The sequence below is a fragment of the Schistocerca cancellata genome, chromosome 1, assembly GCF_023864275.1.
Source record: "Schistocerca cancellata isolate TAMUIC-IGC-003103 chromosome 1, iqSchCanc2.1, whole genome shotgun sequence".
NCBI lineage: Eukaryota > Metazoa > Arthropoda > Insecta > Orthoptera > Acrididae > Schistocerca > Schistocerca cancellata.
Window position 1 is genome coordinate 1,148,829,379 of NC_064626.1, and position 27,511 is coordinate 1,148,856,889.

At 47.1% G+C, this 27,511-nt stretch overlaps 1 protein-coding gene across 1 annotated transcript in view; it reads right to left on the bottom strand.

Moving 5' to 3' along the window:
- The window catches only part of LOC126135927 (proteoglycan Cow), a 274,813-nt gene that overhangs the window by 47,937 nt on the left and 199,365 nt on the right, over positions 1–27,511 (bottom strand). Inside the window, exon 4 of the mRNA XM_049915203.1 lies at positions 25,566–25,688. Coding sequence (XP_049771160.1) covers positions 25,566–25,688 — 123 coding nt within the window. The remainder of the gene's footprint in view (positions 1–25,565; positions 25,689–27,511) is intronic.

Sequence of the window (27,511 nt, forward strand, 5' to 3'; positions counted from 1 at the left end):
GGAGCAATGCATCGAACAAGGCGGATGGCAAGAGCAATGTATTGCTTAAAAACGTTTCTGGAAAGATCACAACTTGAACTATCTATTGAAAATAAAAAAATTCATTGAGAGATGTCTCTTTTTATTACAAGAATTTATGTCCAATAGTGGTTTCAGGGCAGTGGAGATGTAAAAGCTCGTCATCTGAATCTCTTCTTCTAAAATATCTCTGTCAAGCACGTAAGTGCGATTTGCAGATTATTCACGTAGATGTAGATACGAAATAATATGAAAGGATAGATTTCGCGATTTCAAAAGTAGCTGTAAGGAATTTTAGTCATCATTTGTGGTATTTTATCAGCGTTTATTTTTGGTTTTAATTCGTTAATTTACATCTCCTGAATCACTCTCATTTTCATTACAGAGAAAACATTAGTCGACTTCGTGCCATGAGAAAGCACAGATCTGTACGCTTTCCCGGAGGATGTAGACAGTACTTTTATTCAAAAATGTCCTTCGACATGGAGTAGCAGCACTTCATATTTAGACGCTGAAAGAGTAGTTAAGGAACTACAAGCCGTTGTCGACTGTACGGAGAGGTGTGTTAAATTAAAGCACAATCGTGACGGACACGGACTGTTGAGCGTAGATGAGGGGCGAAGGAATTTCTATTGCGCAGTGTTCAGGAACATAGTAGGCTCTAGCGGATTGCAAGAAAGAAACACTGAAAAGAAAATATTCTCAAAAATACTAAACACATCCTGTCTGTTGTTGTTGTCCGAAGACTGCTTTGATGCAGGTCTCCACGCTACTCTATCCTGTAACTACTGCAACCTATATCGCTCAGAATCTGCTTACTGTGTTCACCTCTTGTTCTCTCTCTACGATTTTTACCCTCCATGCTAAATTTGCGATTCCTTGATGTCTCAGAATGTGTCCTACCAACCGATTCCTTCTTTTGGTCAGGTTGTACCATAAATTTCTCTTCTCCCTAATTCTATTCAGTACCTCCTCATTGAATACGTGATCTACCCATCTATTCTTCAGCATTATTCTGTAGCACCACATTTCAAAAGCTTCTGTTTTCTTCTTGTCTCCACTGTTTATCATCATTGTTTCACGTCCATACGTGGCTACACTCCATACAAATACTTTCAGAAAGGACTTCCTGACACATCTACTCGTATACTAGACGTTAAAAATTTCTTTTCTTCAGAAACGCTTTTCACGCCATTCCCAGTCTGCATTTTATATCCTCCCTACTTCGACCATCATCAGTTATTTTGTTTCCAAATAGCAAAACTCATCCTAAAAATTTTAATTTTATGCAGTCATCAATAACTTCTACACTGACTAAAGACTAAAAGACCTAAAACTCCCAGTATTGAAATTTGTAGCTCTAGTCGGCTCGGGCTAATGTCATCCTATTGAGATGAAATTTTTGCCCCATTGAATCTAACCAAATAGAAAACGTTTATGGGGCAAGTGTAAACTTTTTTCACAAAAATAATTTTTAGGGCAAAGTTAGGGACATCGTAGTGTGGTCCATCACTCGCATACAGACAAAAACGTACTCTCACGCCTGAAAACAGCAGAAAGCCATTCTTTGGCGACACCAGAGTAGTGGTGTCAGTCGTAGTCTAGCCAGAGGCACACGTGATCTTAGACCTGCCACAAGCAGATGGTTGCCAATGGTCCCTGATGACACAGCAGATCCAACCGAGGTCCTGATTTCGTCCATGGATGATGTTCGGTCAGCTGCTGCGTGCTGGCGTAATACCTCAAACTTCACGTGCAGTTGTACTACATAGACGTCCAGAACCAGGTCTACGGGTGTGGGAATGCTCCACAGACCACTGAGTGAAGGCAGAGACATATCACCGATGCACTGTGCCGATCGTGAGCCTCAACCAGTCGATACGTCCATCCAGCTTCCAGCAGGTCCACAATGCGACCCCGCTGAAATGGCTGAAGCTGTTAAACAGGTTACGTACTCGCTGGTGGGATGTGGATGTACCCTAGAATGAATGTTGCATACACTGTTCGTGGTCAGGTGACTGGTTGTCACTTGTGTCATAGGTCTGTACGCGAGATTTCCACACTCCTAAGCATCCTTAGGTCCACTGTTTCCGATGTGATAGTGAAGTGGAAACGTGAAGGGACACGTAAAGCGCAAAAGCGTAGAGGCCGACCTCGTCTGTTGACTGACAGAGACCGCCGACAGTTGAAGAGCGTCATAATGCGTAATAGGCAGACATCTATCTAGACCATCACACAGAAATTCCAAACTGCATCAGGATCCACTGCAAGTACTATGACGGTTAGGCGGGAGGTGAGAAAACTTGGATTTCATGGTAGAGCGGCTGCTCATAAGCCACACATCACGCCGGTAAATAGCAAACGACGCCTCACTTGGTGTAAGGAGCGTAAACATTGGACGATTGAACATGGTGGTGGTGGTTAGTGTTTAACGTCCCGTCGACAACGAGGTCATTAGAGACGGAGCGCAAGCTCGGGTTAGGGAAGGATTGGGAAGGAAATCGGCCGTGCCCTTTCATCAAAGGAACCATCCCGGCATTTGCCTGAAACGATTTAGGGAAATCACGGAAAACCTAAATGAGGATGGCCGGAGACGGGATTGAACCGTCGTCCTCCCGAATGCGAGTCCAGTGTGCTAACCACTGCGCCACCTCGCTCGGTGACGATTGAACAGTGGAAAAACTTTGTGTGGAGTGACGAATCACAGTACACAATGTAGCGATCCGATGGCAGGTTGTGGGTATGGCGAATGCGCGGTGAACGTCATCTGCCAGCGTGTGTAGTGCCAACAGTAAAATTATTATGATGTGGTCGCGTTTCTCATGGAGGGGGCTTGCACCCCTTGTTGTTTTGCGTGGCACTATCACAGTACAGGTCTACATTGATGTTTTAAGCACCTTCTTGTTTGCCACTGTCGAAGAGCAATTCGTGGATGGCGATTGTATCTCTCAACACGATTGGTCACCTGTTCATAACGTACGGCCTGTGGCGGAGTGCTAACACGACAATAATTGCCTGTAATGGCCTGGTCTGCACAGAGTCCTGACCTGAATCCTATAGAACACCTTTGGGATGTTTTGGAACGCCGACTTCGTGCCAGGCCTCACTGTCTGACATCGATACCTCTCCTCCGTGCAGCACACCGTGAAAAATGGGCTGCCATTCCCCAAGAAACCTTCCAGCACCTGACTGAACGTATGCCTGCGAGAGTGGAAGCTGCCATCAAGGCAAAGGTCGGCCAACACCATTTTGAATTCCTGCATTACCGATGGAGGGCGCCACGAACTTGTAAGTCATTTTCAGCCAGGTGTCTGGATACTTTTTATCACATAGTGTATTATAACCTGGTAGCACTGTACCCACTCCTTAAGGACTGGTGTTACAGTTTCTTTCCGGCAGTGTACGAAGTCGCAGTCGTAAGGTGCACAAATTTACTTTTCACTTTTTTGAGAAACAATTCAAATACCTAGCACTGTCCCGATTTTCTACTACTAGAAACTTTGAGAAGGTTATAACGGGTTCAGCTCGAATTGTAAGCTGCTCGGCTGGAATAGCAGGTCATATCGAAGTTTATTTTACGACCAATATCAAAGTTTATTTTACGACCGTGCCCTAAACTGTCTAGCTGAAGCTTCAGCAGGGGCTTCTCCTTCCTCCATGGCGCTGTCGTTGTGGAAATTCTGACATTTCCAACACAGTACAATACTTCGACACCGAGGAAATGGGTTCTACAATGATACTTAAGGCAACTTAGTTTCGGTAACTGGAAAATATTCCTTTACGGGGTTGCACTGGTGCATAAATCCGTACCACTATCACAGCCAGATCATTCATCTGTGTCTCTCTTTTTCATGAGTGTTATCACCGAGCGAGAGGACTCAGTGGTTAGCACACTGGCCTCGGATTCAGGATCGGATTCAGGAGGATGGCGGTTCACATCCGTTCCCGACCATCCAGATTTATGTTTTCCCTGATTTCACTAAATCGCTCCAGGCAAATGTCGCGGTAGTTCCTTTGAAACGGCACGGTGGATTTCCTTCCCCGTAACTGAAAAAAGTCCGAGCTTGCACTACTTCTCTAACTACTACAATATCGACGGAGCGTTAAATCCTACTCTTCCTTCCTTCCTTACTTTCTTCCTCGAGTATTACCAAGTCTTTCATTGGGATAACCACTAAATTCGTTTCTAAATACAGAAATGATACTTTCACGTTCAGGCATGGTGTTTTACAATGTACTTAGTTCACTGTACCAAAATATGACAACAGTTTGTCGCGGCAGATGTATGCCAATATGTGTGAAACCACTTGCGAAATTTTGCACTAATCGCGGCACTGCGTTATTATGTGGCACATTCGTACACTTACCTTAGACAAATGACGTTTCGCTACGTGCTCTGACAAGCGATCCAAAGTTTCTTCATCTCTCTCTATCAGGGTGTCCCAATACGCTCAAAGATCCCGGTCCTAAAATATGAATATTTCAAAGATTACCTTCTTCTTTGTGTTTTAAACGTCTCTTCAACTCTTCACTCTCTTAATTAATCTGTTTAAAGCCCCCCCCCCCCCCACCAACTAGGGACAAATCTGACTCCCTTATGTAGTCAAGGCTGAGACTGTAAATTATAACCGATTTGCTTATGGACAGGATATTAAGTGGAGACACTCCATTGCCCGCATTTTAATGGAGTGACACCATCAAGCAAAAAACTATAAAACATCTACACCTGTTCAACAGGATCTGTGAGAAATCTAACATCGTGACACACACAATTAGATGTTTGGAGGACATACACTACTGGCCATTAAAATTGCTACACCACGAAGATGACGCGCTACAGACGCGATATTTAACCGACAGGAAGAAGATGCTGTGATATGCAAATGATTAGCTTTTCAGAGCATTCACACAAGGTTAGCGCCGGTGGCGGCACCTACAACGTGCTGACATGAAGAAAGTTTCCAATCGATTTCTCATACATAAAAACAGCAGTTGACCGGCGTTGCCTGGTGAAACGTTGTTGCGATGCCTCGTCTAAGGAGCAGAAATGCGTACCATCACGTTTACGACTTTGATAAAGGTCGGATTGTAGCCTATCGCGATTGCAGTTTATCGTATCGCGACATTGCTGCTCGCGTTGGTCGACATCCGATGACTGTTAGCAGAATATGGAATCGGTGGGTTCAGGAGGCTAATACGGAACGCCGTGCTGGATTCCTACTGCCTCGTATCACTAGCAGTCGAGATGACAGGCATCTTATCCGAATGGCTGTAACGGATCGTCCAGCCACGTCTCGATCCCTGAGTCAACAGGTGGGGACGTATGCAAGACAACAACCATCTGCACGAACAGTTCGGCGACGTTTGCAGCAGCATGGACTATCAGCTCGGAGACCGTGGCTGCAGTTACCCTTGACACTGCATCAGAGACAGGAGCGCCTGCGATGGTGTACTCAACGACGAACCTGGGTGCACGAATGGCAAAACGTCATTTTTTCGGATGAATCCAGGTTTGTTTACAGCATAATGATGGTCGCATCCGTGTTTGGCGACATCGCGGTGAACGCACATTGGAAGCGTGTATTCGTCATCGCCATACTGGCGTATCACCCGACGTGATGGTATGGCGTGCCATTGGTTACACGTGTCGGTCACCTCTTGTTCGCATTGACGGCACTTTGAACAGTGGACCCGTGGCTCCACCCTTCATTCGATCCTCGCGAAATCCTACATTTCAGCAGGATAATGCACGACTGCATGTTGCAGGTCCTGTACGGGCCTTTCTGGATACAGAAAATGTTCGACTGCTGCCCTGGCCAGCACATTCTCCAGATCTCTCACCAATTGAAAACGTCTGAACAATGGTGGCCGAGAAACTGGCTCGTCACAATACGCCAGTCACTACTCTTGATGAATCGTGGTATCGTGTTGAAGCTGCATGGGCAACTGTACCTGTACACGCCATCCAACCTCTGTTTGACTCAATGACCAGGCGTATCAAGGCCGTTATTACGGCCAGGGTTGGTTGTTCTGGGTACTGATTTCTCAGGATCTATGCACCCAAATTGTGTGAAAATGTAATCACATGTCAGTTCTAGTATAATATATTTGTCCAATGAATACCCGTTTACCATCTGCATTTCTTCTCGGTGTAGCAATTTTAATGGCCAGTAGTGTATATAGTCTGCGGCCGCAAGCTCGGCTCCAGTTCACCACCGGCAGTGGAGGGTGAAGCTTTGACAATGCCAGCCACTCGTGCTGGCGAAACGTCAGTAAAATCATCAGACGAACGTCGGCCAAAGAACCAGAGAGACGCCACCAGGCAGCTTGTCAGTCGTCGGAAGGGTACAGGACAGAGGAGGCAGCGTTATTGTACGTGTTTTCGCGGCTTTCCCTGAGAGACTTCGTCACTGCATCTACCAGCAGGATAATGTAATGAGTGACGTAGCTCGCAGAGTGGCTGTGTGGTTCGAAGAGAAACAAGATAAGTTTACCGTACTCCCCTGGCCACTCAACTGCCTGGATTTAAACCCAATCGAGAATCTGTGAGATCACCTCAATCGGGCTCTTCGTGTCATGGATCCTCAACTGAGAAACCTAGCGCAGCTGGCCACTGCTCTGGAGTCGTCATAGCTCCACGCCCTTGTCGGTTCCTTCCCGAACCTCAATGATTCTCTTCCTGTACGTCCGCGCTGCACAAGTTGGTTACTCAGGCTTCTGACAGGTGGTCACATTAATGTGACTAGACAGTGTATAACACTGAAGGGACCTTAGATGGCCAACAGCGTCGCAAGCCCTCGTCCCAAGAGACATTTCGAAAGCTTTGGAGTTCATTCCAGGACGCTGGTACACACAGTATGGTGATCAGGAAATTTACGCCAGCATGATTTGAGCCACTGGTCTCCAGCTCCAGTGCCATAATAGAAGTTTATACAGGTTTATGATCTACATATCTACATATGTACTCCGCTAGCCACCAAGCGATGTGTGGCAGAGGGCACAATTCGCGCCAAAGTCATATTCCCCCTTCTGTTCGACTCCCGGATCGCGCGAGGGAAAAACGACTGTCTGAACGCCTCAGTGAGAGCTCTAATTTCCCTTATCTCTGAATGGTGATCATTGCGCGATTTGAAAGTTGGTGGTAATAATATATGCTCTACATCCTCGGCGAAGATCGGGTTTCGGAATTCAGTTACCAGCCCCTTCCGTTTAGCGCGTCGTATATTTGCAAGTGTGTCCCACTACAAACTTTCTATGAGATTTGTAACGCTCTCGCGATGTCTAAATGTACCAGTCACGGATCTTGCCGCTCTTCTTTGGACCTTCTCAATCTCTCGAATCAGACCCAGCTGCTAAGGGTTCAAATGGTTCAAATGGCTCTGAGCACTATGGGACTTAACATCTATGGTCATCAGTCCCCTAGAACTTAGAACTACTTAAACCTAACTAACCTAAGGACAGCACACAACACCCAGCCATCACGAGGCAGAGAAAATCCCTGACCCCGCCGGGAATCGAACCCGGGAACCCGGGCGTGGGAAGCGAGAACGCTACCGCACGACCACGAGATGCGGGCAGCTGCTAAGGGTCCTATACAGACGAACAATACTCTAAGACTGGACGCACTAACGTATTGTAAGCAATTTCCTTTGTTGAAGGACTGCATCGCTTCAGGACTCTACCAATAAACCGCAATCTAGAGTTCGACTTGCCCGTTACTTGTGTAATCTGATCGTTCCAGCCGGCCAGGGTGGCCGAGCGGCTCTGGGCGCTTCAGTCTGGAACCGCGCGACCGCTACGGTCGCAGGTTCGAATCCTGCCTCGGGCATGGATGTGTGTGATGTCCTTAGGTCAGTTAGGTTTAAGTAGTTCTAAGTTCTAGGGGACTGATGACCTTAGAAATTAAGTCCCATAGTGTTCAGAGCCATTTGAACCATTTTTTGATCGTTCCATTTGAGATCATTTCGAATAATCACACCCAGGTACCTGACGGATGTTACCGCTTCCAAAGACTGGGCATTTATTTTGTTCACTTACATTAATGGGGATTTTCGCCTTGTTATACGCAGTAGGTTACCCTTACTAGTATTGAGAGAACTGCCAGTCATTACACCACACATTTCTTTTCTGCAAATCCTCATTGATTTGTTCACAACTTTCGTGTGATACTACTTTCTTGTACACTACTTCATCATCGGCAAACAGTGTAATGTCGCTGTCAATATCATCAACCAGATCTTTTATGTAAATCGTAAAAAGCAGCGGACCTATTACGCTGCCCTGGGGCACACCTAAAGTTACTCTTGTTTCTGTTGAAGTCACCCCATTCAGGACATCATACTGCTCTCTGTCTATTAGAAAACTTTTTATCCGACCGCATATGTCATCTGACAGACCGTAAGCGCGCACTTTTTGGAGCAAGCGACAGTGCGGGACTGAGTCGAACACCTTTCGAAAGTCGAGAAATATGGCATCAACCAGGGAGCCAGTATCTAGAGCCTGTTGTATATCATGCACAAAGAGGGCCAGCTGTGTCTCGCATGACCGCTGTTTCCTAAAACCGTGCTGGTTTCTGCAGATGAACTTCCCAGAGCTAGAAAAGTCATTATGTCTCAACAAAAAATATGTTCCATGATTCTACAACAAATCGATGTCAGTGAATCTGGCTGGTAATTATATGCATCCAATTTACTACCCTTTTTATAGATTGCTGTGACCTGGGCCTTCTTCCAGTCCCGTGGAACTTTCCGCTGTTCCAATGATCTCTGATAGATGACGGATAAGAATGGTACTATATTTGTAGCATAGTCAACATATAATCTTACAGGGATACCGTCTGGGCCCGATGCCTTCCTGGCGTCTAAGGATCTTAGCTGTTTTACAATCCTAGATTCACTAAACACTACGTCAGCCATCCTTGCGTTTGTTCGATAATTGAAAGGGGGAGTGGTGCTGCAGTCTTCTACCGTAAACGAGTTTTTGAAAGCTAGGTTTAGAATTTCGGTCTTCTGTTTATCATCATCCGTTACATTACCTGTACTGTCAATAAGAGAAGGTATTGAATTATTTGTAGCGTTCATAGATTTTACGTACGAGCAAAATTTTTTGGGGTTATTTTTAGACTCTGCAGATAAAATATTGCTTTCAAATTCGTTAAGAATCTCTCATTGACCTTTTCACAGCTCCTTTGGCTGAAGAAATGGGCGAGGAAATATTATGCATTTGATTGATTAAACGTAATGGAAAAGTGTCTAAAGCAAGTTGCTTGTGTCGCCAATCTAAAAAGCGCACTGGCAGAAGTACGAAGAAACCATTACACGTTTTAATAGGCCAAACGAATGAAGTCACTAACACAATAATTAACCAGTCCGATAGACTGTAGTTAGTATATTCTAGCTAAAGCACGAATATGTTGTCGACCTTCATAACCGAAATTTTTAAAGCATACTTTACTCTGATTTAAATTAGATGGCATTTAACATTTGAGGTCCGATGGTACAAAATTTTTTGCAGTGAATAGAAAATCGCTTTAAAGCCCCTATTTCCAACAAAATCACGAAGATTTTTGAAATTCACTAATGGTACAGATCTGTATAAAGTGTCAAAGTTTGTCAAAAGCGTGTTATTAATTTTAAACAGGACCTGAGTTTCGTTAATTTTTTTTTCTAACAATGATATTTTCCGATCCGGAAAGCAGCTTCAAACTTACCACGTAGCATCTGGAAGTCTATTGAACAAACTGGAATCCTTTTTTGTTGATTACCAAAATACCTTTGTCCGCCTCCGTAGCTTAGTGTTCAACGTGGCTGAAGGCTATGCAGAGGACCGGGTTCGATTCCCGGCACAGCCAGGTGGGAAGACTGGCACAGGGTGCATTCAGCCCCGCGAGGCCAACTGAGGAACTTCTCCATCCATTACAGTAGCGGTTCCAGGGTCGAGAAGCCCGACAGCGACCGGGAGGGCGGTGTTCTGACCACACGCCAGCCAGTGACGCCATTTCTGAGGATGACACGGCGGTCGGTCGGATCTGACAGTCTACATCTACATCGATACTCCGCAAGCCACCGTAAGCTGCGTGACGGAGGGTATCCTGTACCACTACTTGTCATTTCCCCATCTGTTTCATTCGCAAACAGCGCGAGGGAAAAACGACTGTCTGTGTGCCTCCGTATGAGCCTATCCTTATGCGCGATATAATATGTCGGGAGCATAATCGTTCGGCAGTCAGCTTCAAATGCCGATTCTCCAAATTTTCTCAATAGTGTTTTCCGAAAAGAACGCCGCCTTCCCTCCAGGGATACCCATTTGAGTTCCCGAAGCATCTTCGTAACACTTAATTTTTGTTCAAACCTACCGGTAAGAAATGCGTTGATACCTTCCTTCAATTCAACCTGGTACGGATCCCAAACGCTCTACCAGTACTCAAGAATAGATCACACGAGCGTCCTATATGCGGTCTCCTTACAGGTGAACCACTCTTCCCTAAAATTCTCTCAATAAACCGAAGTCGACCATTTGCCTTCCCTACCACAGTTTTCACATGCTCTTTCCACCTCATATCGCTTTGCAACGTTACGTCCAGATATTTAAACGACTTGACTGTGTCAAGCTGGACAGTACTAATGCTGTATCCGAACATTACAGGTTGGTTCTCCCTACTCATCCGCGGTAACTTACATTTTTCCACATTTAGGGCTAGCTGCCATTCATCACACCAACTGGAAATTTTGTCTGAATCGTCTTGTATCTTCCTACAGTCACTCTATTTCGACACCTTACCATACACCACAGCATCATCAGCAAACAACCACAGATTGCTGCCCACTCTGTCTGCGAAATAATTGATGCGTGTACAAAACAGCAACTGCCATATCACACTTCCCTGGGTCACTGCTGACAATACCCTTCTCTCTGACGAACACTTGCCGTCGAGGACTTTATACTGGGTTCTATTCTCTAACAAGGGAACCTCCCCATCGCACCCCCCTCAGATTTAGTTATAAGTTGGCACAGTGGATAGGCCTTGAAAAACTGAACACAGATCAATCGAGAAAACAGGAAGAAGTTGTGTGGAACTATAAAAAAATAAGCAAAATATACAAACTGAGTAGTCCATGCGCAAGATAGGCAATATCAAGGAGAATGTGAGCTGAGGAGCGCCGTGGTCCCGTGGTTAGCGTGAGCAGCTGCCGAACCCTCAGAGGTTCTTGGTTCAAGCCTTCCCTCGAGTGAAAACTTTAATTTTTTATTTTCGGTTTACATGACAAACTCTTATGTTTTCATCACTTTTTTGGGAGTGATTATCACATCCACAAGAAAACCTAAATCGGGCAAGGTAGAAGAATCTTTTTACCCATTCGCGAAGTGTACAAGTTAGGTGGGTCGACACCATACTTCCCGGGTTCCCGGGTTCGATTCCCGGCGGGGTCAGGGATTTTCTCTGCCTCGTGATGGCTGGCTGTTATGTGCTGTCCTTAGGTTAGTTAGGATTAAGTAGTTCTAAGTTCTAGGGGACTGATGACCATAGATGTTAAGTCCCATAGTGCTCAGAGCCATTTGAACCATTTTGAACAACATATTCCTGTCATGTGACGCACATGCCGTCACCAGTGTCGTATAGAATATCTCAGACTTTTCCTGTGGAGGAATCGGTTGACCTATGACCTTGCGATCAAATGTTTTCGGTTCCCATTGGAGAGGCACGTCTTTTCGTCTACTAATCGCACGGTTTTGCGGTGCGGTCGCAAAACACAGACACTAAACTTATTACAGTTAACAGAGACGTCAATGAAGGAACGGACAGATCATAACTTTGCAAAAATAAAGAAAGTAAACTTTTCACTCTAGGGAAGACTTGAACCAAGGACCTTTCGTTCCGCAGCTGCTCACGCTACCCACGGAACCACGGCGCTCCTGAGTTCACACTATCCTTGGTGTTGCCTATCTTGCGCATGGGCTATTCAGTTTGTATATTTTGCTTATTTTTTCATAGTTCCACACAACTTCTTCCTGTTTTCTCGATTGATCTATATTCAGTTTTTCAAGGCCTATCCACTGTGCCAACTTATAACTAAATCTGAGGGGGGTGCGATGGGGAGGTTCCCTTGTAAGAAGTCTTTGAGCCATTCACATATCTCTGAACTTAGTCCATATGCTTACCTTCGCTAACAGCCTGCAGTGGGACACCGAGTCAAATGCTTTCCGGAAATGTAGAAATATGGAATCTGTCTGTTGCCCTTCATACATAATTCGCAGTTTATCATTTGAGAAAAGGGCAGACTGAGTTTCCCACGACCGATACTTTCTAAAACCGTGATGATTCGTGGACATAAGCTACTTAGCCTCAAGAAAGTTTATTATATTCGAACTGAGAATGTGTCCAAGGCCAGAACGTGGGACTTAAAAGTTACCTTTACCGTACCAAAATACCTTACTTGGCAACGGATTTTTCGCAAGTTTTGTAACCCTTTGCGTTTGATAAGTTTAAGCTTTGAAAACTTTTTATCCCCAATTCTATCAGCATTGAACTAACAAGAAGACAAGTATGAAGTGTTCATGTTGAAATTCAGGTATGGAATAGATCTCTGCTATGTTCCCCCTGTGGTCCTCTTTCGACTATTTTCGTAACACAGGTACACTTTGCATGATTCTCCTATTGCAACGGTTCACTGAAAACTGCCAGGTAGAGAGCTTTGCGAGGCGAAAGTGACAACACGGTGGGAGGCTAGTCTACAGCTCCCACTGGTGTTTTGCCGGTGGCAACAGGCCAGCCACAAACTGTCAAATGTCAACCACTTTAAATCAGACTATAACTGCGTAAGGAACATTTATATTGCTTTAACATTTGCCACATTAATAACACGGTTGTCAGCCGGCCGAAGTGGCCGAGCGGTTAAAAGCGCAACAGTCTGGAACCGCACGACCGCTACGGTCGCAGGTTCGAATCCTGCCTCGGGCATGGATGTGTGTGATGTCCTTAGGTTAGTTAGGTTTAAGTAGTTCTAAGTTCTAGGGGACTTATGACCACAGCAGTTGAGTCCCATAGTGCTCAGAGCCATTTGAACCATTTTTTGAACACGGTTGTTTTGCATCTTGTTCACCCATATTTTATCTGTTTCCTGTCGAAATGAGTCACGACATGGGGGGAAGCAAGTTGGCTCTAGTGAGGCGAGTAAAGTATTGAATTTTTGCCATTAGTCATTTAGCAAAATTACTATGCAGTTATATAAAGTTAAACGTTGAAATATCGTTTCAAAACTTGGTCACATTACGTAAGACTATGTGTAAGTAGGCTGTTTAGGTTTTCTTATTGGCAACGTTACGTAGCGCTCTGTATGAAAATCACTGGCTGTGCTGTGTGCAGTCTGTGGCTAGTTAGCATTGTTGTCTGCCATTGTAGTGTTGGGCAGCGGCAGCTGGATGTGAACAGCGCGTAGCGTTGCGCAGTTGGAGGTGAGCCGCCAGCAGTGGTGGATGTGGGGAGAGAGATGGCGGAGTTTTGAAATTTGTTAGACTGGATGGCATGAACTGCTATATATATCATGATTATTGAGGTAAATACATTGTTTGTTCTCTATTAAAATCTTTCATTTGCTAACTATGCCTATCAGTAGTTAGTGCCTTCCGTAGTTTGAATCTTTTATTTAGCTGGCAGTAGTGGCGCTCGCTGTATTGCAGTAGTTCGAGTAATGAAGATTGTTGTGAGGTAAGTGATTTGTGAAAGGTATAGGTTAATGTTAGTCAGGGCCATTCTTTTGTAGGGATTTTTGAAAGTCAGACTGCGTTGCGCTAAAAATATTGTGTGTCAGTTTAAGCACAGTCATGTATAAATTGTTCAAAGGGGACGTTTCATATGACAAGGTTAAATATGTGAATCTCATTGTAGTTCACTGATTAGTTACTTCAAAAATAGCAATACGAGGGTTATTCGGAAAGGAAGTTCCGATTGGTCTTGAAATGGAGACCACTGTGAAAATGAAACATGTTTTATTTACAACAGTTAGCTACATAGTCTCCGTTATAACTTAGACATCTGTCATAGCGTTGTACCAAACTTCCCAGTACCCTCGATATACATAGCAGGCAGCCGCCACTGCTTTCCTCCAATTCTCTACGCTGATCTACAGCTCTTCATAGCCAGCGGTTCATGTGAGCAGAGATGAAACCCAGATGTAGCCCTTTACGGGTTGTATTGTGCGTAATCAAACACTTTCCAACGAAAACGCAACAGGAGACTCTTCATTGGCTCTGCAGAATGTGGCAGAGAATTGGTTTACAGAAGGAAAAACATGTCTGGTACGTGGGCTGCATAGCTTCAAGCGAAATTTCTCACCAGGCCCTCATATTCGGCACGAGACGCTATTTTCTGGGTATCTTTCCGTGCTCACTGTGCGCTCAGACCTGAAAACAGGCACCTGGTGCGGTAGACGGACATACTAGAGACGCTACCCAACACATCTGTGGAAAGTTACATTTCACGACTGATCAGAATTTACTTTCCGGATAGTCCTTGTATTTGTGTGATTGCCTGTTGTTTGGCCTTGCCGGACTAAATCTTCTTTTGAAGTTAGGCTAACTGTTCCCTACTGGATTGCGTTATTAGATTTAGAATTTCTATCAGGCTTTATCATTATCCTAAATGTGTTGTAAACTTTGAACAGATTTAGTTAATTTTCTCCAACAGACTCAAAACTTCACTGCAACAATATCTGATGCGTCTTATGAACTTCTGATCTTTTAGGTTAGTACAGCACTTTGTTTTCATTATTATCAGACAGTTGGACTATTTTTATGTTCTACCAGAAGACTTCATTTGGGTTTTTCCGTTACTAAGATAGTTCAGAATTACAAACTTGATTTTCTACACTCCTGGAAATTGAAATAAGAACACCGTGAATTCATTGTCCCAGGAAGGGGAAACTTTATTCACACATTCCTGGGGTCAGATACATCACATGATCACACTGACAGAACCACAGGCACACAGACACAGGCAACAGAGCATGCACAATGTCGGCACTAGTACAGTGAATATCCACCTTTCGCAGCAATGCAAGCTGCTATTCTCCCATGGAGACGATCGTAGAGATGCTGGATGTAGTCCTGTGGAACGGCTTGCCATGCCATTTCCACCTGGCGCCTCAGTTGGACCAGCGTTCGTGCTGGACGTGCAGACTGCGTGAGACGACGCTTCATCCAGTCCCAAACATGCTCAATGGGGGACAGATCCGGAGATCTTGCTGGCCAGGGTAGTTGACTTACACCTTCTAGAGCACGTTGGGTGGCACGGGATACACGCGGACGTGCATTGTCCTGTTGGAACAGCAAGTTCCCTTGCCGGTCTAGGAATGGTAGAACGATGGGTTCGATGACGGTTTGGATGTACCGTGCACTATTCAGCGTCCCCTCGACGATCACCAGTGGTGTACGGCCAGTGTAGGAGATCGCTCCCCACACCATGATGCCGGGTGTTGGCCCTGTGTGCCTCGGTCGTATGCAGTCCTGATTGTGGCGCTCACCTGCACGGCGCCAAACACGCATACGACCATCATTGGCACCAAGGCAGAAGCGACTCTCATCGCTGAAGACGACACGTCTCCATTCGTCCCTCCATTCACGCCTGTCGCGACACCATTGGAGGCGGGCTGCACGATGTTGGGGCGTGAGCGGAAGACGGCCTAACGGTGTGCGGGACCGTAGCCCAGCTTCATGGAGACGGTTGCGAATGGTCCTCGCCGATACCCCAGGAGCAACAGTGTCCCTAATTTGCTGGGAAGTGGCGGTGCGGTCCCCTACGGCACTGCGTAGGATCCTACGGTCTTGGCGTGCATCCGTGCGTCGCTGCGGTCCGGTCCCAGGTCGACGGGCACGTGCACCTTCCGCCGACCACTGGCGACAACATCGATGTACTGTGGAGACCTCACGCCCCACGTGTTGAGCAATTCGGCGGTACGTCCACCCGGCCTCCCGCATGCCCGCATGCCCTCGCTCAAAGTCCGTCAACTGCACATACGGTTCACGTCCACGCTGTCGCGGCATGCTACCAGTGTTAAAGACTGCGATGGAGCTCCGTATGCCACGGCAAACTGGCTGACACTGACGGCGGCGGTGCACAAATGCTGCGCAGCTAGCGCCATTCGACGGCCAACACCGCGGTTCCTGGTGTGTCCGCTGTGCCGTGCGTGTGATCATTGCTTGTACAGCCCTCTCGCAGTGTCCGGAGCAAGTATGGTGGGTCTGACACACCGGTGTCAATGTGTTCTTTTTTCCATTTCCAGGAGTGTACTTCCAACGGTTGAAAGACAAGCTTCCTGGCGGGTTAAAACTGTCTGCCATACCAAAACTCGAACTTGGCACCTTTGCCTTTCGCAGTCAAGGGTTCTACCAACTGAGCTACCCTTCTTCACAGCTTTACTCCGGCCAGTATCTCATCTCCAACCTTGCAAACTTCATGAAAGCTCTCCTGCGAAACTTGCAAGACTAACACTCCTGAAAGATAGGATGATGCGGAGGCATGGCTTAGCCATAGCCTGGGGGATGCTTCCACAATCAGCACACACACCGTTGCAGAGTGAAAATCTCTTTCTGGAAACGTCCCCCCACCAGTGGTTAAACCATGTCCCCGCTATATCTTTTCTTCCAGGAGTGCTAGTTTTGCAATTTTTGCAGGAGAGTTTCTGTAAAGTCTGTAAGGTAGGAGATTAGCTACAGGCGGAAGTGAAGCTCTGAGGATGGGTCGTGAGTTGTGTGTGCTTGGCTAGCTCAGCTGGTAGCCTGCCTCGACTCTCGGTCTGGCACACAGTTTTAATCTGCCACAGAGTTTCATATCAGCGCAGAATCCGCTGCAGAGCGAAAATCTCATTCCAGTTGAAAGCCTGACCAATCAAATGAGGCTAGTTCTTTTCACAGTTTGTCATTATCAAGTTCATTTGTGTTTCTCTCTATTCAAATAAACGTATTTCGGCTTTTTACACATAGGCTGTTTATTTGTGTACCGCCTATGGCGCACTCTTCAGTAACTGCGTAAGGAACATCTATATTGCTCTTTGACGTTTGCCACATTAATAACATGGTTGCTTTGAAACTGATACGTCCATGCTTTACGTCTTTCCTACCAAAACAAGTAGCGATAGTTCTTTTTGTGGTGTCACCGCCAGACACCACACTTGCGAGGTGGTAGCCTTTAAATCGGCCGCGGTACGTTAGTATACGTCGGACAGGCGTGTCGACACTATCAGTGATTGCAGACCGAGCGCCGCCACACGGCAGGTCTAGTCGAGAGAGACTCCCTAGCATTCGCCCCAGTTGTACAGCCGACTTTGCTAGCTATGGTTCACTATCTACATACGCTCTCATTTGCAGAGACGACAGTTTAGCATAGCCTTCAGCTACGTCATTTGCTACGACCTAGCAAGGCGCCATATTCAGTTACTATGAATGTATTCTGAGCAGATAATATTGTGAATCATGTACTGTCAAGAGCGACGTTCATCATTAATGGATTAAAGTTAAGTATCAAACTAATTCCGTCCGCTTTCTGAATTCTAATTCCTTGTCATGTTCCAGACCTCACGTCAGTATAGTCCTACCCTCCTCACGTCAGCCTGCGTGAGCTAAAACGCGTGCATTTCGGCCTCCTCTAGTAACACGGTGTTGGCTCTTCTGCCAACACAACACTTTTGATGTACACAGCTCTAAAATTTGGAGTTCTCTGAATGGTACGAGCGAAATCCTTCTGTCTGTTCCAGCCCTTTTCCTATTGACGAGAAATAACGAAATGCAAACAGACTACATGTACCGGCCGCGCGGGGTAGCCGAGCGGTCAGGGGCGCCTTGTCACGGTCCGCGCGGCTCCCCCCGTCGGAGGTTCGAGTCCTGCCTCGGGCATGGGTGTGCGTGTGTTGTCCTTAGCGTAAGTTAGATTAAGTAGTGTGTAAGCTTAGGGACCGATGACCTCAGCAGTTTGGTCACATAGGCTCATATCACAAATTTCCAATGACACCTGTTCCTGAGCAATCTGCATTATTGTTGTTGTTGTTGCGGTCTTCAGTCCAGAGACTGGTTTGATGCAGCTCTCCATGCTACTCTATCCTGTGCAAGCTTCTTCATCTCCCAGTAACTACTGCAACCTACATCCTTCTGAATCTGTTTAGCGTATTCATCTCTTGGTGTCCCCCTACGATTTTTACCCTCCACACTGCCCTCCAATACTAAATTGGTGATCCCTGGATGTCTCAGAACATGTCCTACCAACCGATCCCTTCTTCTAGTCAAGTTGTGCCACAAACTCCTCTTCTCCCCAATTCTATTCAATTCCTCCTCATTAGTTATGTGTTCTACCCATCTAATCTTCAGCATTCTTCTGTAGCACTTCTATTCTCTTCTTGTCTAAACTATTTATCGTCCACGTTTCACTTCCACACATGGCTACACCACATACAAATACTTTCAGAAGCGACTTCCTGACACTTAAATCTATACTCGATGTTAACAAATTTCTCTTTCTCAGAAACGCTTTTCTTGCCATTGCCAGTTTACATTTTATATCCTCTCTACTTCGACCATCATCAGTTACTATGCTCCCCAAATAGCAAAACTCCTTTAGTACTTTAAGCGTCTCATTTCCTAATCTAATTCCTGCAGCATCACCCGATTTAATTCGGCTACATTCCATCATCCTCGTTTTGCTTTTGTTGGTGTTCATCTTACATCCTCCTTTCAAGACACTGTCCATTCCGTTCAGCTGCTCTTCCAGGTCCTTTGCTGTCTCTGAGAGAGTTACAATTTCATCGGCGAACCTCAAAGTTTTTATTTCTTCTCCATGGATTTTAATTCCTACTCAGAAATTTTTTTTGGTTTCCTTTACTTATACAGATTGTATAACATCGGGGATAGGCTACAACCCTTCCTAACCACTGCTTCCCTTTCATGCCCCTCGACTCTTATAACTGTCATCTGTTTTCTGTAGAAATTGTAAATAGCCCTTCGCTCCCTGTATTTTACCCCTGCCCCCTTCAGAATTTGAAAGAGAGTATTCCAGTCAAGCAGTCTGCATAGCCCGATTTTTTCTTTCGGCGGTTTTCTGCTTTTCTTTCCCAGCGGTAAAGTCCTCTGTCGGGCCGTTAAACGAGGCAAAAATCGACGCGCGGCAGCGCCGTATTCGGCGCGTCGGTCGGAGCTGAGGGTGTGGGGCAATAAAAACATCACACGGCAGTTTATCGGCGTCGCGCGCCGCCGGCAGTCAATATTGGCAGCCCTGCGCATCCATCCGCCAGCGCCGGCTGCGTCCCTGCGGATTAGCTGGCGTGCGGGGAAGCCCCGGGGAGGCCAAGCGGCGAGAACCGACGGGGGCAGAAGCGTAGCGAAGCGCCGCTCGGGTAATCGCGGCTAATGCTGGCGGTAGGGGCAGGCAACAGGCGGGGCGGTCCGCGCCGATCGGTCACACACACACACACACACACACACACACACACACACACACACACAGAGCAGGAAATACAGCGACACGACTGTGCCTTTGTGACAACAACAGCAACGGCCGCAGAGCGGCGGGTCGCTTCCAATAGGTCATCTCTGTTGCTCCAGCGTGCCAAATACAGCAGCGCCACGTTATGTGCCCTTCCGTTCATGCTGAAACCAACTGGGGGAGGGGGCAGGTACTTCAGCTATTCTAGAGACGATGCCCGTCTATGCAGCTACCCTGAGGTGACAAAAGTCATGCGACACCTCCTAATGAAGTGTCAGACCTACTTTTGCCCGGTGTAGTGCAGCAGTTCGACATGGTGTGGGCTCAACAAGTGGTTGCAAGTCCGCTGCAGGAATATATAGCCACGCTGCCTCTATAGCCGTCCATAATTGCCAAAGCGTTGCTGGTGCAGGATTTTGTGCACGAACTGATTTCTCCATGATGTCCCGTAAATGTTCGATGAGATTCAGGTCGGGCGATTTGGGTGGCCAAATCATTCGCTCGAATTGTCCAGAATATTCTTCAAACCAATCTTGAACAACTGTGGTCCAGTGACATGGTGCACAGTCATCCATAAAAAAATCCCATCGTTGTTTGGGAACATTCGTTCCATGAATGGCTGCAAATGGTCCCCAAACACTCGAACATAACCGCTGGACCACAGCACCCTAGCCATTCCATGCAAACACAGCCCAAGCCGTTATGGAGCCACGCTGGCTCTATACCCGTCCATAATTGTCAAAGCGTTTCCGCTGCAGTATTTTGTGCACAAACTGATTTCTCCATTATGCCCCGTAAATGGTCGATGAGATTCATATCGGACGATTTGGGTGGCCGAATCATTCACTCGTATAGTCCAAAGTATTCTTCAAATCAATCGTAAACAACTGTGATCCAGTGACATAGTGCACTGCCATCCATAAAAAAATTCCATCGTTGTTTGGGAACATTCATTCCATGAATGGCTGCAAATGGTCCCCATGTAGCCGAACATAACCGCTTACAGTCAATGATTGGTTCAGCTTGACCACAGGACCCTAGCTATTCCATGTCAACACAGCCCAAAGCATTATGGAGCCACCATCAGTCTGCACAGTGCCTTTCTGACGATTTGGTCCATGGCTTCGTGGGGCTGCACTACAGTCGAACGCTACCATCAGCCTTACCAACTGAAACCGGGGCTCCTTTGACCAGACCACGGTTTTCGAGTCGTCTAGTGTCCGACCGATATTGTCAACACACCGGGAGAGGCGCTGCAGGCGATGTCGTGCTGTTAGCAAAGGCACTCGCGTCGGTCATCCGGTGCCACAGCACATTGGCGCCAAATTTGGCCGCCCTCAACTCGGTGTCGCGCATGGTGGTATACTTTCTCTGTGGCTGCTAAGCGTCTTGTCATGCGCTCACCGTTGGTCGGGAATCTTGAGTTACCCACCCACTCAGTTCGTCTTAACGGTTTGGTGTAAAGTGTCGTTAATTTCGTATGTATACAAGAAAAAAGCAGGGACGCTTCCTTGAAGAGCAATCTCGTGAGTTCGTATAGTAATGTCCGATGCTACGTTGGTGTGCAAAACGTAAGGACGATGATGTTTGGTTTATGGGACGCTCAACCGCGCGGTCATCAGCGCCCGTACAAAGTCCCAATTTTTGCACAGTCCAATTTTTGCACAGTCCAATTTTTGCACAGTCCAATTTTTGCACAGTCCATTTTTCGCACAGTCCATTTTTCGCACAGTCCATTTTTCGCACAGTCCATTTTTCGCACAGTCCATTTTTCGCACAGTCCATTTTTCGCACAGTACATTTTTCGCACAGTACATTTTTCGCACAGTCCATTTTTCGCACATGTTTTTCACAGTCCAATTTTTGAACAGTCGATTTTTTCGCACAGTCGATTTGTTGTACAGTCGATTTTTTCGCACAGTCCAATGTAGCCTCTGTCACGAATTATGATGTGATGAAATGATGAGGACAACACGAACACCCGCTACCCGGGCAGAGACAATCCCCAATCCGGTCGTGAATCGAACCCGGGACACTGTGATGCAGAGGTAGCAATGCTAGCCACTAGACTACGAGTTGTGGGCAAACTTACGGACGAAAGTAGCTTTCGCATATGTTCAGCTGCCAAGTAATATGGAACTTATTCTACAGATCGAAAGAACCGCTACAGTATAACACAGAAGATAAAAGAGAGAAATACTCAATGAAGCGAACAGAAATGACAGTATTATTCGAAGACAATAATTACACTGAAGTTATAGCGATTTTTGATGGCCCCCTGTACATTACAAAAGCCGGGGAATGGTTCCTAATATGGTGTGCGATCACCACCGTCAGGAATGCATGTTCTGCAACGTGGTCCCATGCTGGCCACAAGGTTGATGCGGAGTTCCTGTGGTATGGCGTTCCATTCCTCCACCAGTGCGGTTGGCAGCTCCTGGATGGTCGCTGGTGACTGTGGACTTGCTGCAATACGACTCCCCAAGGCCTACCGCACGTGCTCGGGGAATGGGCAGGCCTGTCCATTCACCGAATATTTTCTCGTTCAAAGAGCTCCTCCAGCAGCGCTGTTTGATGAGATCGCTCATTGCCGTCCATAAAAATGAAGTCAGGGCAGAATGCAGCCGTGAAAAATCCTCATGAAAAAGGAGTATAGTGTCACAATGAATTTGCCAAGTAGGAGTACCGCGTTAAAATATTTGGACGCCAATACGTGAGTGAAACATTATGCCTCTCCATATTGTAACACCTGGACCACCCAAAACGATCATGTTCGACAATGCTGGGAGTACGCTGTATGGTGACAGGTGGGAATACGTGATGGACCTAGCAACATTGCGAAATACGTGAAATACTGCAAATCAAGCTATTATCCTCAAAGGTACAGCAGCTAGAGAGGTCTCCCTCGTGCCCGCCGATTTATCCTTTCATGTTAAGTGACGTGAGTTGCCGATCAAGGATTCGTACGGAATAACTCGAGTTCAGAGATAGCAGGGAAAAGACATGGAGGGGGAAGGAAATGATGCACAGTGAGAGAGAGAGAGAGAGAGAGAGAGAGAGAGAGAGAGAGATGGGGAGGAGGAGACGGACAGGGAGAGGGGGAATGAGGACATGATGGACAGAGAGGAAAGGAGGAGGAGAAAGACAGAGGGGAGGAAATCGACAAAGCGCGATGGGGGGAAGGAAAGGGAGTCGACAAATCTTATGACGCCTCTCGAGTTTTCTTCTGTCTGTCTTCCATTATCAACCGCATTGTGAGAACTGCCTCTCTGGCGCATTCACCTTTCCTAAATCCCAAAATGATCGTCATGAAACCGATCATCAATTTTCTTTTGCATTTTTCTGTAAGTTATTCTTGTCAGCAACATAGATGCATGAGCTGTTAAGCTGACTGCGGTAATTCTCGCATTTGTCGGCTCTTGCTATCTTTGAAATTTCGTGGATGACGTTTGTCTGAATGTGTGCCAGTCTCATACTTCCTGTCAAAATTAGTGCTTGGAGTGTGACACGTTTTGAAACACATCAATGTGTGAGAAGAAATTTTTTTTAAATTTGCCACCTGAAACTTCCTGGCAGATTAAAACTGTGTGCCAGACCGAGAATCGAACTCGGGACCTTTGCCCTTCGCGGGCAAGTGCTCTACCATCTGAGCTACCCAAGCACGACTCACGCCCCTTCCTCACAGCTTTACTTCTCCCAGTACCTCGTCTCCTACCTTCCAAACTTTACAGAAGCTGTCCTGCGAACCTACAGAACTAGCACTCCTGAAAGAAAGGATATTGCGGGGACAAGGCTTAGCCAGAGCCTGGGGGATGTTTCCAGAATGAGATTTTCACTCTGAAGCGGAGTGTGCAATGATATGAAACTTCCTGGCAGATTAAAACTGTGTTCCAGACCGAGAATCGAACTCGGGACCTTCGCCCTTCGCGGGCAAGTGCTCTACCATCTGAGCTACCCAAGCACCACTCACGCCTCGTTCTCACAGCTTTACTTCTGCCAGTACCTCAGATGGTGTAGCACTTGCCCGTGAAAGGCAAAGGTGCCGAGTTCGAGTCTCGGTCCGGCACACAGTTTTAATCAGCCAGTAAGTTTCATATCAGCGCACACTCCGCTGCACAGGGAAAAATCTCATTCTGTAAATTTGCCACTTGTTGGATACTTCTGTGTGGATGATGATGATAATGATTTGGGTTGAGGGGGCGCTCGACATCACGGTCATCAGCGCCCTGACGAGAAGTCAGCATGCAAATCTCATGGGTGGGGACGAAGGCTGTTCCCACATGCGGAGCAGTTTATAATGTATTTAAGTCTGTCGCCCTTCCCCACCAATTTAGGGATGAGGCCTGACAGTTTACATAATTTCACCACTCTGTTAACACTGGTATCGGCATCTGCAAGGATGGTGGGCACATCTCCAGCGAGACTGAGGGCTGCGCTAATACCAGTATGTAGGACACACGTAGCTACAGTATGCTGAGCTGAAATGTGGATCCTCCCGCCGGAGGAGGAAACCATGTGTTAAACGGCTATTCCCGATGCGCAGTCTGGTAAGAAAAACTTCCTTCCAGCGGCTGGACACGAAATCCCCCGTGCCTGTGTGGCCGATTTGAGCGACCGCTGTTTGCTTTCTGTCACCTGGAGCCATTCAGTCTTATGGACAGTACCATCTCAACATGCTTCCTTGGCGGCTTCGTCGGCCATGTCGTTGCACTGTATTCCAACGTGGCCAAGTACCCAGCAAAAGATCACCTCCTTGCCACGGCGTTGGAGCCGCCGTAAGGAGTCATGGATGAGCTGAATCAGCAGGTCTACCCGATACATTTGGTTCAAATGGTTCAAATGGCACTGAGCACTATGGGACTCAACTGCTGTGGTCATCAGTCCCCTAGAACTTAGAACTACTTAAACCTAACTAACCTAAGGACATCACACACACACCCATGCCCGAGGCAGGATTCGAACCTGCGACCGTAGCAGCAGCGCGGTTCCAGACTGGAGCGCGTAGAACCGCACGGCCACCGCGGCCGGCGATACATTTGGTGAGGTGCTTGCAGTGCAGTAAGAGAGTCGGAACAGACAAGAAACCTTGTGCGGTGATGTCTGTGAACCCTCAACAGTGCCATCAGAATGCCATATAACTCCGTAACATAATTTGTAAACTATTCTGGAAGACGCACTTTAAAACGCTGTCAGGAAAAACAGCAGAACAACCGAGAGCATTCTCCTGCTTGGATCCATCTGTATAAATAAAACTTACTTAAAATAGACGAAAACAAAGTTGTAAAAACAAAATCTCGAACCGAGCGAGGTGGCGCAGTGGTTAGACACTGGACTCGCATTCGGGAGGACGACGGTTCAATCCCGTGTCCGGCCATCCTGATTTAGGTTTTCCGCGATTTCCCTAAATCACTCCAGGCAAATGCCGGGATGGTTCCTTTGAAAAGGGCACGGCCGACTTCCTTCCCCTTCTTTGCCTAATCCAATGAGACCGATGACCTCGCTGTCTGGTCTCCTTCCCCAAACAACCCAACCAACCCAACCCAAAATCTGGAGTAGAAGTTTTCTTGTCCTGTGTCAAGCCTAAAATCACTTTGGGCCTCTAAAGATGCCAAGGCGGCAGTGCATTCCATCCCTGGCTTTGTATTCTGATGCTGGAGAGATTCAGATCCTTGAGACGGTCTGTAGCACGTACACCAAATGGCTTGATCACTTGGGGCCGATTCCTGAACAGTTGTTCAAAGGTGCGTTGGACCACTGAACTAAATGCCAATGACTGAGGCCACTGTGTGGAAGGCCACGGCAGCGAGTGCTACGTGAGGTGTTTCTTTTTTTCATGTTACAGCTAGAGGTCGCACTGGGGATGGTCGGTACCCGCGCGGAGTGACCGCGCGGTTTGAAGCGCCATGCACGGACTGCGCGACCCCTCCCACCGGAGGTTGGAGTCCTCCCTCGGGCATGGGTGTGTGTGTCGTTCTTAGCATAAGTTATTTTAAGTAGTGTGTAAGACTAGGGACCGATGTCCTCAGCAGTTTGGTCTCTTAGGAATCGACACACATTTGAACAATTGATGGTCGGTACTCACGCAATGGACTCGGCGCCGTCTTCGTCGTCCTCCGGCTCGTCGTCGCTGTCGTAGAAGACGTCGTCCTCGGAGTCCTCGGAGCTGACCGGTGGCGGGGCGCGGGTCCGCGACACCACCACGTCCCTGCAACACGACCACCACACGGCCCGTCAACGTCGAGGTCGTAACGGACCGGCTGTACAACGGTGCCTGAGAAAGTCCCCCGCGTTTTCGCCGGGGGGGCATCATTTCAGAACCTACATATTCACTTTAACTGCTTACCGGGAAATTGGCCTCAATTCGAAGTCTACCGAAATAAAGACGTCAGAAAACTTAACAAATACGAACACGTTTCAATTTAAACAAAGCTTTGGTGGGCAGGCACGCAATTGATTGAGATCTCGCCGGCTACTACATCCGCGAGAGCTGAAAAACGCTCGGATAATGTTTCGCACAATATCCGCGAGGGCACTGAAAAACAAAACAGCATCAACGGGCGCAGTACGCGTCGGGAGTCGAACTACGAACTTAACGCAATGAGTCACGAAACTCCCACCGCTTCTCTGCTTCTTCGCTAATGCAGCACTGCAAAGCGGTTGGCTTGTATAAACACACTGCGAAACGATTGTGTGTTGCTTATATGGAGTTGAGAAGCAAATTCAAATGTTTACTACAAATGGAAATACACTACTGGCCATTAAAAACGCTACACCTAGAAGAAATGCAGATGATAAACGGGTATTCATTGGACAAATACATTATACTAGAACTGACATGTGATTGCATTTTAATTCAATTTGGGTGCATATATAGAAATCAGTACCCAGAACAACCACCTCTGGCCGTAATAACAGCCTTGATACGCCTGGGCATTGAGTCAAACAGAGCTTGGATGGCGTGTACAGGTACAGCTGCCCATGCAGCTTCAACACGATACCGCAGTTCATCAAGAGTAGTGACTGGCGTATTGTGACGAGCCAGTTGCTCGGCCACCATTGACGACACGTTTTGAATTGCTGAGGGATCTGGAGAATGTGCTGGCCACGGCAGCAGTCGAACATTTTCCGAATCCAGAAAGGCCCGTACGGGACCTGCAGCTTGCGGCCATGCATTATCCTGCTGAAATGTACGGTTTCGCAGGGATCGAATGAAGGGTAGAGCCACGGGTCGTAACACATCTGAAATGTAACGTCCACCGTTCAAAGTGCCGTCAATGCGAACAAGAGGTGACCGAGACGTGTAACCAATGGCATCCCATACCATCACGACGGGTGATACGCCAGTATGGCGATGACGAATACACGCTCCAATGTGCGTTCACTGCGATGTCGCCAAACACGGATGCCACCATCATGATGCTGTAGACAGTACCTGGATTCATCCGAAAAAATGACGTTTTACCATTCGTGCACCCAGGTTCGTCGTCGAGTACACCATCGCAGGCGCTCCTGTCTGTGATGCAGCGTCAAGGGTAACCGCAGCCATGGTCTCCGATCTGAGAGCCCATGCTGCTGCAAAGGTCGTCGAACTATTCGTGCAGATGGTTGTTGTCTTGCAAACGTCCCCATCTGTTGACTCAGGGATCGGGACGTGGCTGCACGATCCGTTACAGCCATGCGGATAAGATGCCTGTCATCTCGACTGCTAGTGATACGAGGCCGTTGGCATCCAGCACGGCGTTCCGTATTACCCTCCTGAATCCACCGATTCCATATTCTGCTAACAGTCATTGGATCTCGACCAACGCGAGCAGCAATGTCGCGATACGATAAACGGCAATCGCGATAAGCTACAATCCGACCTGTATCAAAGTCGGAAACGTGATGATACGCATTTCTCCTCCTTACACGAGGCATCACAACAACGTTTCACCAGGCAACGCCGGTCAACTGCTGTTTGTGTATGAGAAATCGGTTGGAAAGTTTCCTCATGTCAGCACGTTGTAGGTGTCGCCAGCCTTGTGTGAA